Source organism: Nelumbo nucifera, chromosome 1 (assembly GCF_055504915.1).
Source record: "Nelumbo nucifera cultivar China Antique chromosome 1, China Antique-T2T, whole genome shotgun sequence".
Lineage (NCBI taxonomy): Eukaryota > Viridiplantae > Streptophyta > Magnoliopsida > Proteales > Nelumbonaceae > Nelumbo > Nelumbo nucifera.
The window spans coordinates 27,804,694-27,820,662 of record NC_142649.1 but is presented as its reverse complement, the minus strand read 5'-3'; the positions used below and the strand labels follow the sequence as shown (position 1 = coordinate 27,820,662).

The 15,969-nt window shown below is 37.1% G+C and overlaps 2 protein-coding genes and 1 pseudogene across 3 annotated transcripts; all 3 read left to right on the top strand.

The window, feature by feature from the left end:
• The first annotated feature begins 4,239 nt into the window (after positions 1 to 4,239).
• Positions 4,240 to 4,773, top strand: LOC104609706 (uncharacterized). Its single transcript, XM_010276076.2, has one exon. It carries the CDS (start codon positions 4,240 to 4,242, stop codon positions 4,771 to 4,773), a length of 534 nt encoding a protein of 177 aa, XP_010274378.2.
• A 3,308-nt stretch (positions 4,774 to 8,081) lies between these two features.
• LOC104609665 (agamous-like MADS-box protein AGL62 pseudogene) lies at positions 8,082 to 9,062 on the top strand (annotated as a pseudogene). Its single transcript, XR_016081144.1, has one exon. The product of XR_016081144.1 is annotated as an agamous-like MADS-box protein AGL62 pseudogene (transcript).
• A 145-nt stretch (positions 9,063 to 9,207) lies between these two features.
• Positions 9,208 to 13,666, top strand: LOC104609664 (uncharacterized). The gene is made up of 2 exons (XM_010276028.3): positions 9,208 to 9,422; positions 13,299 to 13,666. Exons 1-2 carry the CDS (start codon positions 9,373 to 9,375, stop codon positions 13,531 to 13,533), a joined length of 285 nt encoding a protein of 94 aa, XP_010274330.1. The 5' UTR covers positions 9,208 to 9,372; the 3' UTR covers positions 13,534 to 13,666.
• Positions 13,667 to 15,969: the final 2,303 nt, after the last annotated feature.

Sequence of the window (15,969 nt, the reverse complement as noted above, 5' to 3'; positions counted from 1 at the left end):
TAGCAATTAGGAGGGAAAGAAATATGAAAAGACCGACGTAAAGGAACAGATGGAGGTAAGGTAGCTGAGTGAGAAGGACTTATAGTGGTAATGTGTGAAAGAGGATGATCGGTCACTAGTACAAAGGTGGATGCGGTAAGGCGTTGAATGAACTGGATACTTCCTATAATTCACTTGTAGTTGCTGAGAACTAAGAGGAAGAGCATCACTTACAAAACCAAAATGATGCAAAACAAAAAAGGGATGGTGTAGGCACCTTCATAATATGCTCAAAAAAATGAAATATTCTTAAGAAAATGTATGGGATATTGGAAGTCAACGGACCTTAGGACCATAATAGAGGAATCCCTTATGTTCTAGTAGCCCATGAATGCACACATAGTTAATTGAGTAGTTAGTTTTGTGCATTCATGAGGAGGAAGGTGAACAAAGCAAACACAACGAAAACCATGGAGTATGGAAAGATTAGGAGGACAATGAAACAAAGATTGAAAGGGAGATGAATTTCCAAGAGCATAAGGATATTAATGATATACATAGCAGTATTGGTCGCCTCCACCCATAATGTAATGGGAACATAATAATCATGTAAAATAGATCTCACCATACTAGCAATATGATGATTCTTACACTCAAATCTTTGTTTTGTTGGGAGTACCTAAACATCCTCTAAGATTAAATGTCGTGTTGCTTAAAATAAGTTTGAAACTCACTATCCTCACCATCAAAGTACTCTCCCCTTGAACTAGACCACAAGATGCTTAGTACTTTTGAATTGATTCGTAACCATGACATGAAAATTTTAAAAGTGAAAAAGATGTCAGATTTCTTATAGAGAAAACCCATGTATATCGTGTTGCAGTCATCAATAAATAGCACAAAATATTTATAACCCAAGCATGAAATAACAAGAGTCGACAAAACATCACTATGAATAAGATGAAAAAGAGTAAAAGTGTGTTCAAAGGAAGAGCAACAAGTCAAGCATGATTTGTCAACATTCTTGAATGAAGAAATAGTAATACGCAAATAACTAGAAGAGAACAAATAGTCCAAGTTTTTATCATGAGTGTAACTCAAATGTCTATGCCATAGGTGTCATGCATTACTACAAGAAATATTAGAAAAAATAGAAGTAGTAGATAGCAAACATGATTTTAATGAAGAACTTTTATCCTAAAATTCCAAAGAAAATAACCCTCCAAGCCTACACCCCTTTCCCTTTAGCTCTCCAGTGTATTGGTCCTGGATAAAACAACTATCATGAGAAAACAAGACATCATTACCATCATCGACAAGTTGTCTAACAAAAGTTAAATTAGTAGTTAACTTGGGTACAAAGAAGCTTTTAGGGAAATGGAAAAAAGTACATTGGGAAACAGACAAAACAAATCATCACAACCATATATTGGAATAGATTCACCATTTGTTGTAACAATGTGTTTATCAAAAGTATAGGGTTTAGGAGATTGACCAAAGGAGGCATCAATCATGTGATTTAAAGCTCCAGAGTCAATTATCCACATAAGGGATGGAGAATAATACAAGTGAGAGGACTTACCAACCAAGCCAATAGCGAAAAACAAGAGTAATTAGAGAAAGATATGAGTTGGTGAATTTTATCTTCAATTAATAAACCCTAAGAATCTATCTTGGTGATTGAAGTGGAGGAGCAAGCATTAGAAGGTTCATCCGAAGCCTGAAAAGCTTTATGCTGTCCTTTCTTAAGAAGCCTAATTGGACAACCAGCAATGATATGTCCCTATTGTTTTCAAAAAGTACAAAAGTTCTTCTTGCAGTCAGATGTTACATGCCCAAAATCTTTGCATTGAAAACACTGAGCTTTCGAAAAATCCTTTTCCCCCTTTTGTTTAGTAGCTAGAAATACAGCATCAATGTCATGTTCTTTCTTATTGTTAAAAGAGGACAAAGTAAGAAGTTGAGTTTCCTCTCTTAATAACTTGCCAAGAATCATATCTAGGTGAAGTACAATTTTTCTACTGAGTATGTTTGATGATACTGTCTCATAATCAAGTTGGACATGCATCAAGAAAAGCATAACCTTCCTTTTATCAAAGTGTTTCTTCATGGTTTTTACATAATAGTTTGTAGATAAACCAATTCGTATTCAATCCAAAGATTCACAAAACCAACATAACACTATTGGATTCTTTTCTCCCTTGAGTATAAGAAAATATGTCTAATTCAATCTAATATTGCCTAGCATGTTTGAATACAAATAAACATTCTCTAGGTATTCAAGCATATCATGAGCATTCTTGAATCCCCTCATTAGAGTAGCAACGTCAACGGTAATAGATCCAAGACACAAATTGTGCATTTTCTATCTTTCATTAGTTAAACCTTTGCATCACTAGCATTGGCCATGGTTTTAGAACCATCAATATAGCCCCACAAACCTTTCCCTTCAACAAAATAGTGGAAGTGAAACTTCCAAAGTGTATAGTTTCTTCAATTGAATTTTATTGAGATTATCTCACCCTTTTTAAGCCCCATGGTGAGTACAGAATAGAAAAAACAAGTGAAAACCAATAGAACAAATGCTAAGAGCAAGCCAAAATGTTGAGAGGGAAGATATAGAACCCCTTACAGCCAAGAAAGGATGTCCTAGCCATCGAGGACAAGTCAAAATCTATAGAAATAGTCCAAAGATGAAAAGAAAACCTATTGCCGCCCAAGTGAGATGATCATAACACCTTCTAAACTTGTTCAAAACTGATGAAACTCAAAATATGATGAATAGGACTAGGTGACACTCCCTCTAAAGTTTTACCTCGAGCTGATGTCTCTTAAGAGAAACCTAATGCTAAATGTGTAGAACATAGGAGATTGGTTCTAGGGTTGATCAAAACAACTCTAAACCAATCAAAGAAGCAAAGAAAAACAAAGAGATCCAGATGCACTAAGAGAAATCCAAATAACAACCTACTGTGATACCATGCTAACCTAGAAAGAGAGACGAGAAAGAAAACACTGAAAACTCCAAGACTATTTGGTTGGTCTCCAGTGTTGACCCAACCCAAAACAAGAATATTTATATTAAAAGATAAATGGACAATATTGTCCTTACAAAAAGAAATAAATGATAGATTTGTACTAGTTGTACACTAACATATAATGAACTGAAGAAAATCCAAACTAAGTTTTGGTGGGGGGAACAAAGGATCAGAGGAATACACAATGGGTTAATTGGGAGGTCCTCAGCAAAAATAAATGTGCAGGAGGGTTGAGATTTAGAGATCCTTATAGTTTTAACCTGTCATTGCTCGCAAAGCAAGCCTGGAGATTATGTAATGAAGAAAATAATCTTTGGGTTAAGATCATCAAAGCCAAATACATCAAGGGGAGAAATTTCCTGACTAACGTTCTTCCTACTAGAGGTTCATGGGGATGGAAAAGCTTGGTAGCAGCTAGAGAGGTCATTCTGAAAGGGGCCTGTTGGGCTATAAATTTTGATACAAAAGTTAGGATATGGGACGACCCTTGGTTAAAACAGGTCGAGCCATTTAAAATTATAGGGCCCAGAACGAATAACCTAGAGTTGACTTGGGTAAAGGATCTCATGATGGAGGAGGGTAGAAGTTGGAATACAAGAGTGGTGGAGGAAATTTTCAGGGAGGAAATTGCTAAAAATATTCTGAGTATAAATTTAGCTAGGGGAGATTGGGATGATAAGCTGAGATGGACTTTTAATCCAAAAGGATTTTACACAGTTAAAACTGGGTACTATGCCCTACTTTCACAAAATAGCAAATCAGCCCCTCTTAATGCAATAAATATGGGGAAAAAGTTGTGAGTTAAATTTAGAAAGCAAAACTCGACCCAAAAATAAAAAAAAAAAATATTTGGAAATGTTCTCAAAAAGCCCTAGCAGTGAAAGAAAACCTTTACAAAAGAAAACTCTCGAATGACAACATGTGCCTAATATGTAATCAATAGACTGAAACTATAATGACCTATCTTTTTGAATGTGAACATGCAAAAGCTACCTGGTTTGGCTCTCACCTAAGTTTTATGGGTGTAAGAGGTGGATCGAGCATATCCTTCACATGTTGGTCTTCAACTTGGGTAGATTTATGATTAACAGACAGAGACAGAAAAGATGGATTACTTGCTTTCTCATTTCTGTTATTATGGAATATCTGGAAAGCTAGGAACAGTAAAATATTTGAGAATACTGACCCAATTCCCAAAGTTACACTTGCAATTGCTTATAAGATGTGGAGGGAGAGAGTGATGACTTCCCTAGTAGGATTGCAAGATTCTTCACCTCAACATCCAAACCTGAGTGAAAGGAAATCTTCTTTTTGGAAAGCACCAGAAGCAGGGAAGATCAAGATGAATGTGGATGGGAGTTTTTTGTATCCTGGCAGTTCAGGTTTTAGTGCAGCTATAAGGAATGATGTTGGTGTAGTTATAGTTACAGTTTTTGGCAAACCAACAGCTTCATCTCCCATTCAAGCTGAAGCAATGGCGATCCTCAACAGTTTGGAGGTTTTGAGTATGTACGAGGAGGAAGATATAGAAGTGGAATCGGACTATCAACTTTTGGTGCAGGCTCTAAAGACGGGAAACTTAGATTTGGTCTTGGATGCAAACTTTCTATGCTTGGACATTAAGTTACTGACTGAAGATCTAGCAATTTCTTTTAATCATGTAAATAGAACTTGTAATGTTGTTGCTCACATGCTAGCGAAGAAAGGTCTAGAAGAGTCTAGGTTGTTTGTCCAAGATCCACCTGGGTGGATATGAGATCTGGCCAACCAAGACTTAATTAGACCTTAACTATGATATCCTTTTGTACACTAAGACTTAATTAGACCTTAACTATTATATCTTTTTGTACACTGTGGCTGTTTTCTTATTAATGAACTCATCTTGCTAGCTTTTACCATATATAGAGAGAGAGAGAAAGAGAGAGAGAGAGAGAGAGAGAGAAAGAAAGGAGAAAAGCCAAAACTATCCCTCTTCTGAGACGATTTACATAATCAATCAAATATAAAAATTATTAAAATTTTATAAATAGGATAAATAAAAATAATACAAAATGACCATGGTTAAAATAAAATATCACTATGTATTGATTAATAAATATAAAAATATAAAAGTCATATATGACAAATATTGGAGGACAAAATATATCAAATAATAGAATAATAAAATTATGATAGTTTAATATAAAGTTAATAAAAATAATTAAAGTTGTTGAAATATATAAAAATGAGAAAATGCATCATATCATTATTTGGGGACAAATATGGTGCGGTTGGGTCTCCTCCACGAGATAGACCATGGTCGAGATTTTGAAGTTTGGATGGAACTGGTCTACAATATATTGAGGGTGTTTGGTTTCGTTCACGTTTATTCAGTAAACATTTATTGATGGTGCCACATAGGCGCCATCTCAACATTTTCCCTCTCTTGCTCTTCTGCATACATCGAAACTTTGGTTTATGTGCATGCCAGCTGTTTGTAAAAGTTATTTTTTCACAAACGGCTAGGCATTTATTCACTGTTACGCTGATGTGGTGCCTATTTGTCATAAACGGTTGCAGTTATTGTATTTCTCAGTTTTACTAACAAATAAAGTATAAATGTTTATTCAATAAACATAAACGGAACCAAACACATACATTGTGGATTAGTTCATGCCACTTGTAACCAAGTGCTACTTTCATCTTATGGAATGGATCGAAATGTTTGTATATATCTGTTCCTCCCTAGGTCTTGCATTAGTGGGATCCACATGCATTGGGCTGGCCTTCTATTAATCTACACTTTGAGTTGCATTATAATGTTTATGTAGTCATCTTTTTTTTTGAAATATAAATAAACTATATTATAATAACGAAATGTCCACAAAGTGAGTCATATGTGGTATGTAGTCAATTGGATCCATGCTTATGGACAAAAGACACAAATAGATCACATACATGAACAAGAAAGCTTTAAAACTTGACCAACCCACCTAGGCTTACCCAAGCCCAACCTAGCTTGTGCTGGGTTTAGCTCAAATTGGGCTTGGAGCTGATTAACTAGGGGTTTGGCCTGTGGCTAAGATAATTCGGGCCCTAAATCAGCTCGGTCCATTGACTAGTGACCACAAAACAATGCTGGTCACGATCACACAACGGCACATGGGGTCCGTGATATAGAGTACAAGACGTGAGACCTGACCGAATTAGCCCCCCACAACGTCCAACAGAACATCCCCGCCGTGCATTGAGAACATCTCCTAATGATGACATCATATTCCTGATATTATCATTGGGAGATGCTTCCAATACACAACAGGGATGTGCTGTGGAACGTTGTGGGGGGCAGTCTTATAGGGGCTGATCTGAACTCACAAGACGTGTTTCCGATATGCAGCTGTGTGAATGTCCCCAGCAATGTATTGTAATCAGTAGATTTGAACTCCATATCACTGTATTAGGATAAAACTCATAAGTCCAGATCTGTTGACCAAGACACATTGCCCGCCATGTGCATCCAATTATACATCAGGAATATTGGTGTTTTAAAGTACATTCAATGTTCTTGATGTGCGGCAGGATGTGCATGACTAATAATGTGTCATGGTCAGCAGATCCGAACTCAAAACCCATACCCTAACCCATCTATTGTCTTGAGTCCACCAAAGACGAGGCTCAAAATCAAAGGCATAATAATCAATCCAATTCCTGAGGTTGGCAACAGGTCGGGTCTGGGTCAGGATGGGTGGCCCTAGTCCCGAACCAAGGATTATATCATAAATTTAGATCCAATAAACCCAATTATACTGGAATTTTATTATTTATTTAAATAATAACATAAAATTTAAATTTTGATAATATAATCTTAATAAAAATGATAATAAAATATTAAATTATTGATATATTAAAAATTAAATATTTTTAGGGAAAATTCTCAATTAGTACCCTATACTTTGGGCCTAGTGTCACTTTGCTCTCTGAACTTATTTAAAACACAACAATCCTGTACCTAAACTTTCAAAACGTGTCAATCTAGTACCTGCCATTAACCAATGGTTAAGTGGCATTTGAAAATATATAAATGCGCTTCAAGTGTCATCTAATTCTATTTATTAATCATATAGATGTTGATAAAAAATGAACAGTCCCAAAGCATTACCTCTTCTATCTAAGAAAGTTGGGATCACCAAAATGCCCAATGAGACGTGACCCCAATTTTTTGAATAGAAAAGGCAATGATTTCAGATACTAAATTGTCGCATTTTAAAGTTAAGGACCAAAGTGACACTAAGCCCAACGTACATGATACTAATCAGAAATTTTTCCATATTTTTATTAATATTATTTATTAAATTTATCATTTGATGATTTAAAACATAAAATATGATACAAATTATAAGAAAATTAAAATATATATATATATATATATAATAAAATAATCGATTCTGCTCAATCAATTCCGAATAGGCAACAATCAGAGTTAACCTAATTATCAATTGGGACAAAAATCTCATGAAACCAGAACAGATTAGTTCGGTTCAGTTTGGGCAATTGAGCAGAACCGACCCATTGACAGCCCTACCAATTTCAATTTCAGGGACTTGCAAAATCCTGAATGACTTATTCACTAAAAATTAATAAATCATTCAGTTCAGCTTTTTCAGCTGAACCAAACGGCCCCTCCTTGTTGTTAGGATGCGAGTCTTAGAGCTGTCAATGGGTCGGGCTGGTTTACGATAGGGTTGATCTTGATCAGTCCCTTTAATTGGTTTTGTAAAATAGACGAGGTCTAAAAGCAAACTAATTGTTAATTTTCATAATCGGGTGGATCCGACCAACAGTCAGTTACTCAGTTTGGTTCTATCTCGGGTAGCTCCGACCTATTGACAGCTGTGATGCGAGGTTGGGTGGATACTTTCAAGCCGGGTTGAATTAATTGATCAACCCAACCCTGTTGATCAACGGCTTCCCACATTCCAGTTAGTTAGATTTGCTTGTCAGAAGATTTTAACTTACCAAAATCAAAATCAAGCTTCCTCCGTTACCACAGCTTTAGCGTTTAATATATAGAAACTAAAATATTAATATATTAGAGTGCTAGAGATCTAATAACAGAGATTTCCCTTCATCATATAAAGATTTAAAGGGCTAGAAAACCAGTGAAGCTTTCTTCTTCTCTATAGAAAACCCATTTTGCTTCTCGAGTTCTGCTTCTCGTTCCTGCACCTTTTGGTAGCAATGAAGGATATTGAGATGAAGAAGACCAGCATGGGCAGAAAGAAGATTGAGATTTCAAAGATAAAACTGAAAAAACACCTGCAAGTCACCTTCTCCAAGCGACGAGGAGGACTATTCAAGAAAGCGAGTGAGCTTTGCATCTTATGTGGTGTTGAGATCGCTGTAATTGTCTTCTCGCCGGCCGGCAAGTTGTTCTCCTTCGGCCATTCATCTGTGAACTCTATTGTGGACCGCTTCCTCGCCAGCCAGAACTTCGATCCTCCTCTCCACAACGTCGACGGTAATGGATTCCCACATGTCAACATGCAACAGAAAAAATACATAGAGATCCTCAATCAACTGGAAGCCGAGAAGAGGCGAGAAGAAAAGCTAGCACAGTCGAGGAATACGGGAGATCAAGATTTCGTCCATGGCCAGTGTTGGTGGAATTCTATAGCCATTGATGATTTTGGGTTGTACGAGTTAGAACAGTTGAAGTCGTCCCTGGAAGGACTGAAGGAAAAGATCAACAAACGAGTTGATGAACTACTGATGGAGGCTTTTCTCTAGCTGGGAATTCAGTTGGGTTGGTAGAACCCTTTCCGTTCATGCAACAAAGTCTACTAGCTTAGCCGTTCTACCGTGTCCTAGATTTCTGTAAATGAAGGTTTTTTGTTCATTTTTCATCTAGCTAGGTTTATTAGGATTGTTGTCTGTTTTTTTTTGGTAAGAAGGATGGTTGTCTGTTGATCACTACTTTCTAATGATCGTTGTGATCGAAACAACCCATCTCATGGTTCGAATTAGTTTTTGAATTTTCTTCATCAATGGATCAATCTTGAACAAGCACATTATATTTTAAATTTTTAATGAACCCAATTTTCTTTGCCTTTTTTCTTTCTTGTTTGTGATTGGGTAAATCCGTAATTTTACTGAACACCCCTCGGCCCTCACTGATTGAACCCGCGGCCCGCACGCACAGCGTCGTGCATCAAACTTCAGAACCGACCTGCTCGAGACTCGCTGTGTGTGGGGTCATCAGAAGTTAGAACTCCTGACTCCTGAGTGCAGACTGCGGAGTTAATCCTCTCTCCGGCAGCAGGACAGCGAACTGCTCTCGTGGAATAGAAAAGAAAACAGAGGACTAGAAAAAACTGAGATGGGTGGCCAAGAGAATGTGAAGCAGCTCGAAGAGTGTTCTGTTTCCAAGTGAGTCTCTCTCTCTCTCTCTCTCTCTCTCTCTGTGCAAATATTTAACCCTACATTGGAAATCCTTTTGACCTGGTGGATAGTATCATCCTAGAAATTGTTGATTTTGGGCATTCCGAGTTAGACGATCTGATGTAGAATGAGAGACCCGTCTGCTTTTAGTAATGAAAATGGAGCAGCCAAACCCTTTTTTTATCAACGAAAAAAAAAACTATGAGGAAGAAAATAACCAGAAATTTGGATAAGCAGGGGGATTTTGAAAGAACCACTTTTGAACACAATAGAGCCTCACTACTTGTTTGAACTAGAGATTGGTGGAACATTTTATACAAATTTAACCTACATGTATATGTACTGAACAATCCACTCTTCCATGAGAAGGTTTGCGGCATCCAAACAATTATTAACTTTTATTGCGTCCATTTATCAATTATTAAAACGAAAATAAAATAACAAAACCAGATAACTACTTCTGTTGCAAATCAATTCCATCAATAATTGTGTACGACTAAATTTCCCTTGTTTCTCACCTTCAGATTTTCATTAGTATTTTTTATTATGCTACTTGAATCTTTGATTGTCAAGAAAGTTACAATGAAGAAAAAGCTTTAGAAAGGAATACTCGACTTTGCTTATTCAAGTATTATGCTAAACATAGAGGTCTGTCCACCCAAGTTTCCCTGTCTCTTCTGGTTCAAAAATATATGGTATAGGGATTAATGCTTCCTTGAAGCCTAATTTTCCCATTTTTTACTATTCGACAGACAGAAGCATCATTTCATGCATACAGATTGATAGTGTAAATTGAAAAGCCATTCTCCTTACCTTCTATCCATCCTACAACCCTAATTGTGGGGGATAGGCCATTTAGTTCCAATTTCCCTGAATTTTCTAACCTCTGTTCCAAAGAGGTGGTGATATTTGATATTCCTTTTATGAGTAATAGCTTTTTTTGTCGTGGAAACTAAACTCCATTAGATCACTGACAGATATAGAGCTTGGGGAGATATCTCTTTATATGGCCCTTAAAGCTGTCTTCATTTCTTCACTAGAACAAGATTGTAGTGTAGTACTGTAGTTTCCTAATGCAACTGGGCCCTTTTACTCAATTTCTCCAACTATAATAAATGCATCTGTTTCATAGAAGTCTACCTAAGGTTCACATCTTTGTCTAAGAGGCAATGTGTGGTAAAGTGAAGCACAGAATGTCTTATAGAAGGATGGTAAGCTATAAGCCTATAAGTAACTCTTTCTTCACACCTTTGTGATGAGCACAAGGAAAGCAGAAATCAATCAAAACCAATCATGAAGAAAAATAAATGGAGAATTCATCAATCATTTGTTTCTTCATGCAGCCAGCCATATATGGCATTTCTCCTTTAACTTATGTTTGGTTGTGTATGGATGGTGGAAGTTTTGAAGATTTTGTGTGAATCACATGAATCACATGCAAGCAGCAAGGGATAAGGACTCTCTTAATCGGCTTACAGATTTCCTACTGCCTACATTTTTTAATAGTGAAAATTGAAGAAGATAGCTCATTCTGCAGGTAATCAAGCTAGAGATTATCTGAAGAGGAACCATTGGCATCAAGGTTTATCTTGTTTTCATTGGTGCTTTTGTATTTTTCTATACTGCAACTGAAGTGCAAGAGGTTCCTATTGGCTAAAACCTGAGGCACAAGGTGTTTGTCTGAATGAAGTGAAATGCCACTTTTGAAACAAAAATCAAAGAAAATTTTCATATACAAGAAAATGTATTAGCTTTATTGGTCCAGGTGAGAGACAAGAAAATTAGCTTTGTCTGTGAGTGTAAGTGCACTTGAGGCACACCTTTTTATAACACTGAATGAAGCCCTTCATTTTTTTGGGGGGACGGGCATTTATAGCTTCCAAGTAACTTCTTATATTAATATGTGATTTTACTTTAGTTCATATAGAGGCATTAAAAGAGATCTTGCAAATCCTATTAAGTGGGGCAAAGGGGCTGCCAAAGGCCTGTGGAGATCAATTGTGACATCTCCAATGAGATTCTGAAGCTCTTGAGAACCAAGTCATCCTTAAAATGGATTCCAAGAGAGTTAAGATGAATAGCTTCTATAAATCAGATATTGGAAGGGATTTCTTTGTATAGCAACATGATATCCAAACAAAGTCTAGGGCATGGTCTTAGGCTGAATTTTTTCTCAAGTCACTGTATATATTCTATATATTTATATCCACTGTTGCATACACTTATTCTTTAATATAAGGGGAAAAATTTTGGCACACCCCTTTTTTAACAAATTGGGCACATCCCTAGTTAAAACACCTTAAAACCACTGCTGGTAATTATAGGAACCAAAAGACAGGGATATTTTGGTCTTTTAAAGCATAAAAAAATTAGGGGGTGTCTGGGATATGCCGAAATCAATCACGTAAAATAATATCCATTGACTTTCCAAGAAAGACAAAGGCAAAAAATGATTTGTTGCTAAGGTTTATCTGTAGTTCAGTACTGCTGAAATCTCCAATTCTTTAATGTTCATGTGCCAATGCTGATGCCAGTGGATATCCATTATGAAGTATGCTGAGATCAATATGGTTGTTGCTCTGTGTTGTATATTTAGGTTATGTAAGGATTAAGGACAAATGGGATTAACCATCCTTCTCCCTCTTTTTTTTTTTTTGATCAATACGTCTTTTTGGTTTTATGGTGGTTCTGCTTGTGTAGTGGATAACTGATAGGAATGAATCAGCACCCTTAAAGACTTATTCTAGAAAGAAGATGATCTTACAACAGGTCCTGACATTGCATAATTATGGTTCTTGGGTTTTGGACTGAATTGAACACCAGATATATTTTTTGTCATTTTTCAATTTTTCTATGGGGTCCAATTATATAGTCTGATTTTTCTATTGATAGTTTGTATATGTTTAAGGTTTTAGAGTCATTGAATAAGTAGGATTAGAGTTATTGAGTGTTCTTTGAATTGAAATAGGATGTGGCAGTTCAGTTTGAGTCCTAGGATTCTTATGAGTCTAACAGTTTGACCCCTAAGATTCTCATGAGTCTGACAGTTTGTTGTCCAAGGATTATTATTAGTCTAGAGTCTATAAATATGCATGGATGTTCTACACAAAAATCATGAAATTTATTGAGTTTTATTTTTTGAGCTTATGCTAATTATGGTGAGTGATTTCCATACCCTAGAGTGATTCTAGGCACCTCGTGGGTGATTCTGGGTATTCTCTCCCTTCTTTCTCTCTCTATTTTCTTTTTAATTCATTCAACAAACCACTACAACCATCAAGAGTCATAAATTTCTGATCAAGGAAGATCATTCAACACTCTCAGGACTGGAATTGCTGGTCCTACATCAGTGGCAATAGCAAAAGTGAAAACTCTATTTTTACCTGCAATTCTTAGCAATTAACTAATTACTTGGAAATCTCTTGATCCTGAACCTTTCCAGCTATTTTATTAAATACTGGTCCAATTTCACCACCATTATGATGCTTTAGTGTCCACATAGAAACATATTTGTCTTGAGGCTCAACTGGTCGACCTGAAGAGTTCACTAAAAATTTCCATATAAAGGATATTGCAGTTCCTTATCCAAGTTCCCCATCCCAGAATGGTGCTTTAGGTCATTTCCCAATGTTTCTTAATGATAAAATTACTAATTAAGGTGAAAAGATTGAGTTTGTTTCTTAGTTGGTGTGGTACATGTTCTGAAGAAACTTGACTAGCAACACAACTTCCATCTAGAGACGATTTTTATCACCATCTCTTGGTGTTTCTAGAAATGATCTTTTGTAGGTGCAGCCATCCACATTTGATTTCATTTATTCCAATATAGTGGTTATCCAACACTGACTTGTGGGATGTCTGCAGTGCACTGGGCACATGGGTTTTCTCGGTAGCAGGGGCTTTGCTTGCAATCCCTGTGGGGATACGTCGGAAGTCTTTAGCACCCTTGGTATTCTTTGGGACAACTGGTACCATGCTTGACATTATCATGGGAATTAGTGCTTGTGAAAGAGAACATGCAGAACGCCAAATGAAGCTTTTGGAAGCACAAAATCTTGCAACTGATGCATCTTTGGTGGAGACTGGAAGTGAGTCTTGATTTATCAACCTTTTGCACTTAAATGATTTTAAGAACTAGTCTTCCAACTTCTATTTGCTATGTAAAGCAAAGAATAAGCATTCCATGAGTTCTTATACCAATGAAATGGATAATTTGTTTCTTTGTTTTTTTTTCCTTTGATTTCTGATATTACTACAATTAAACATGGCCTTACTGCTGAAAGAGATGAAATTATTGGCAAAATTAGGTGTTTTTGATATCATTGGTGATCAGCTACTTTCCTTTTCATTGACTTTGGGTCCACATCACATGCTTTTTGGCTACCCCATTCAGATTGAGCAAGCTCAACTTACAAGCTTTATGACCTGAAAGATGCGGATGCTTCACCCTGCAATTCTGCTTGGGGTGACGATCCAATTTGTCCTTGTAATTCAAACTGGATGATTAATGAAGTATGAACTTCACAAGGATGATAAGTACCAAGGGCTCCATCCATAACAGCTATTTATTTTCCTACGCCACACCATCGTGATTTCAAAAATTTTCCTATCAGAAGACCAAAAACTCGAGATTTTCAAATTGTTAACAAAATCAAGGATTCAAGTTGTGTTTCTGTTGTAACTTCTAATCTATGCTCTTCATGGCGGTGTTATCTTTTTCACCCTTGTGGTCCATTTGCGATATAAGCTTTAAGGAATGACAATGTACGAGCAGATTAATCGATTGATAGACTGTAACACCTAGCTACCTCTTGTATTGTGTCAGATTCCCTTACCTGTTGTTATAAACAATGACAAATTTGGGAGGACCCTGATAATTTGGTTGCCTAGTTCCATGTGTTCATTCATTGCAGCGTAGCATTGACCAGAACCTTCTGGCTTTAGTTGCATTTTCAATTAGGCTGTGGATGCTACAAATAGATCAGTGTTCTATTTCTTCAATTCTATTGGAGAGGCCTATTCTACGTTCTGTGACCACAAACAACAAATAAAAAAGCAGTAAGAACAGATCGGGGATCTCAATCCACACCATGATAAAGATTGCCACGATTAAGAGCTTGATGGAATTGATCAATTAATAGACAGCCTTTGCTGGATAACACCTGCAATTGGGGGTGGCAACTTTTTAACCCAACCCGCTAACCCGCCCAACCCAACCATTAATTTACGGGTTGGGCTGTACCCGTTTAATGGTTCGAGTGGGTTGGTTTATTGTTATCCAGCGGGTAACCATTAACAAATTGGGATTTTCTTACTCTTCCCTTCCCATTTCAGTATTTTATTGTTCACCCGCTTCCCTCCTCTCTCTATCTCTCCCTCACTCCTCCCCAAGATCTAACCCTAATCGGAGGTTAAAGATGGTAGCTATTGGAGCTTTTTAGACCCCTCTCTCTATCTCATTGGAAATTGTGATTTGAATCCTAATCGGACTCATCAGCAGCGATCCAAATGGTTTAACGATTTTGTCCACTCCATAATCAAATATGACGTCATCCATTGTATCTCACTCACCCCGTCACCCGCCCCTCTTCAATCGGGCCGTGTCACGCATGGCCCAGCGTGACATGGGCCGGGCCAGCCTGGGCCTGTTGCTATAGCATGTGGGTTGTGTCAGACACGGTATGGAGGAATGGACTGTCGGGCTTGGGTTGTCGACCCAATGGACTGACATGGTACGATACAATAATGTGGGCTATCTGGCACAGCCTGACACGACTCATATGTATACATATTTTCAATTTTATTATACTGTTTTATTCTGTAAATTTTTTATTTCATATATAAATAATTATATACATTAAAATTCATATAAAATAAAATTTGAAGATTTTTCAATCTTTTGTCTATTTTGTTAATTTATTTTCAAACTTTCATTATTTTTTTTCAAATTTTTTAAAGAAATATGACTATCATGGCCTAGCCTGACCCACTAGTCCTGTTCATGGGCCGGGCCGGGTCAGGCTCGGGCCGGACTTTCACTCTGTATTAACAGAATTTTCTAAGGCCCGAGGCTGAGCCCAACCCTCATAAAAAGCCCGGGCCTGGGCCCGAGCCTAAAATTTAGCCCATACTATTAGCGGCTGAATAGAGAGAGAGAGGTTATAAAGAAAAGAATAAAAAATGTATATATTAAATTTTAAATATGTATTTTAATAAATATTATATTATTTATATATTTTATATAATATATAAAATACATAAAATATATAATACTGAGTCGGGCCGAGCTTTTTTGACAAATCCCGAGCCCGGCCCGAAACACAATCGGACTTACTGTGTTGGGCCCAAGGTCAGGCCCGCAGGCCTAATTACATGACCAAGCCCGACCGGAGTGCGGGCCAGGCCAGGCCGGGCCATCGGACTACCCGGCCCATGAACAGGTCTACCCACAACCCAACCTGGTCCAAGGCTTGGCCTGTGCACGATATAGCACTGCCTGCCAAAACTGTGGCTCACCCATGGGCCATGCCATGCC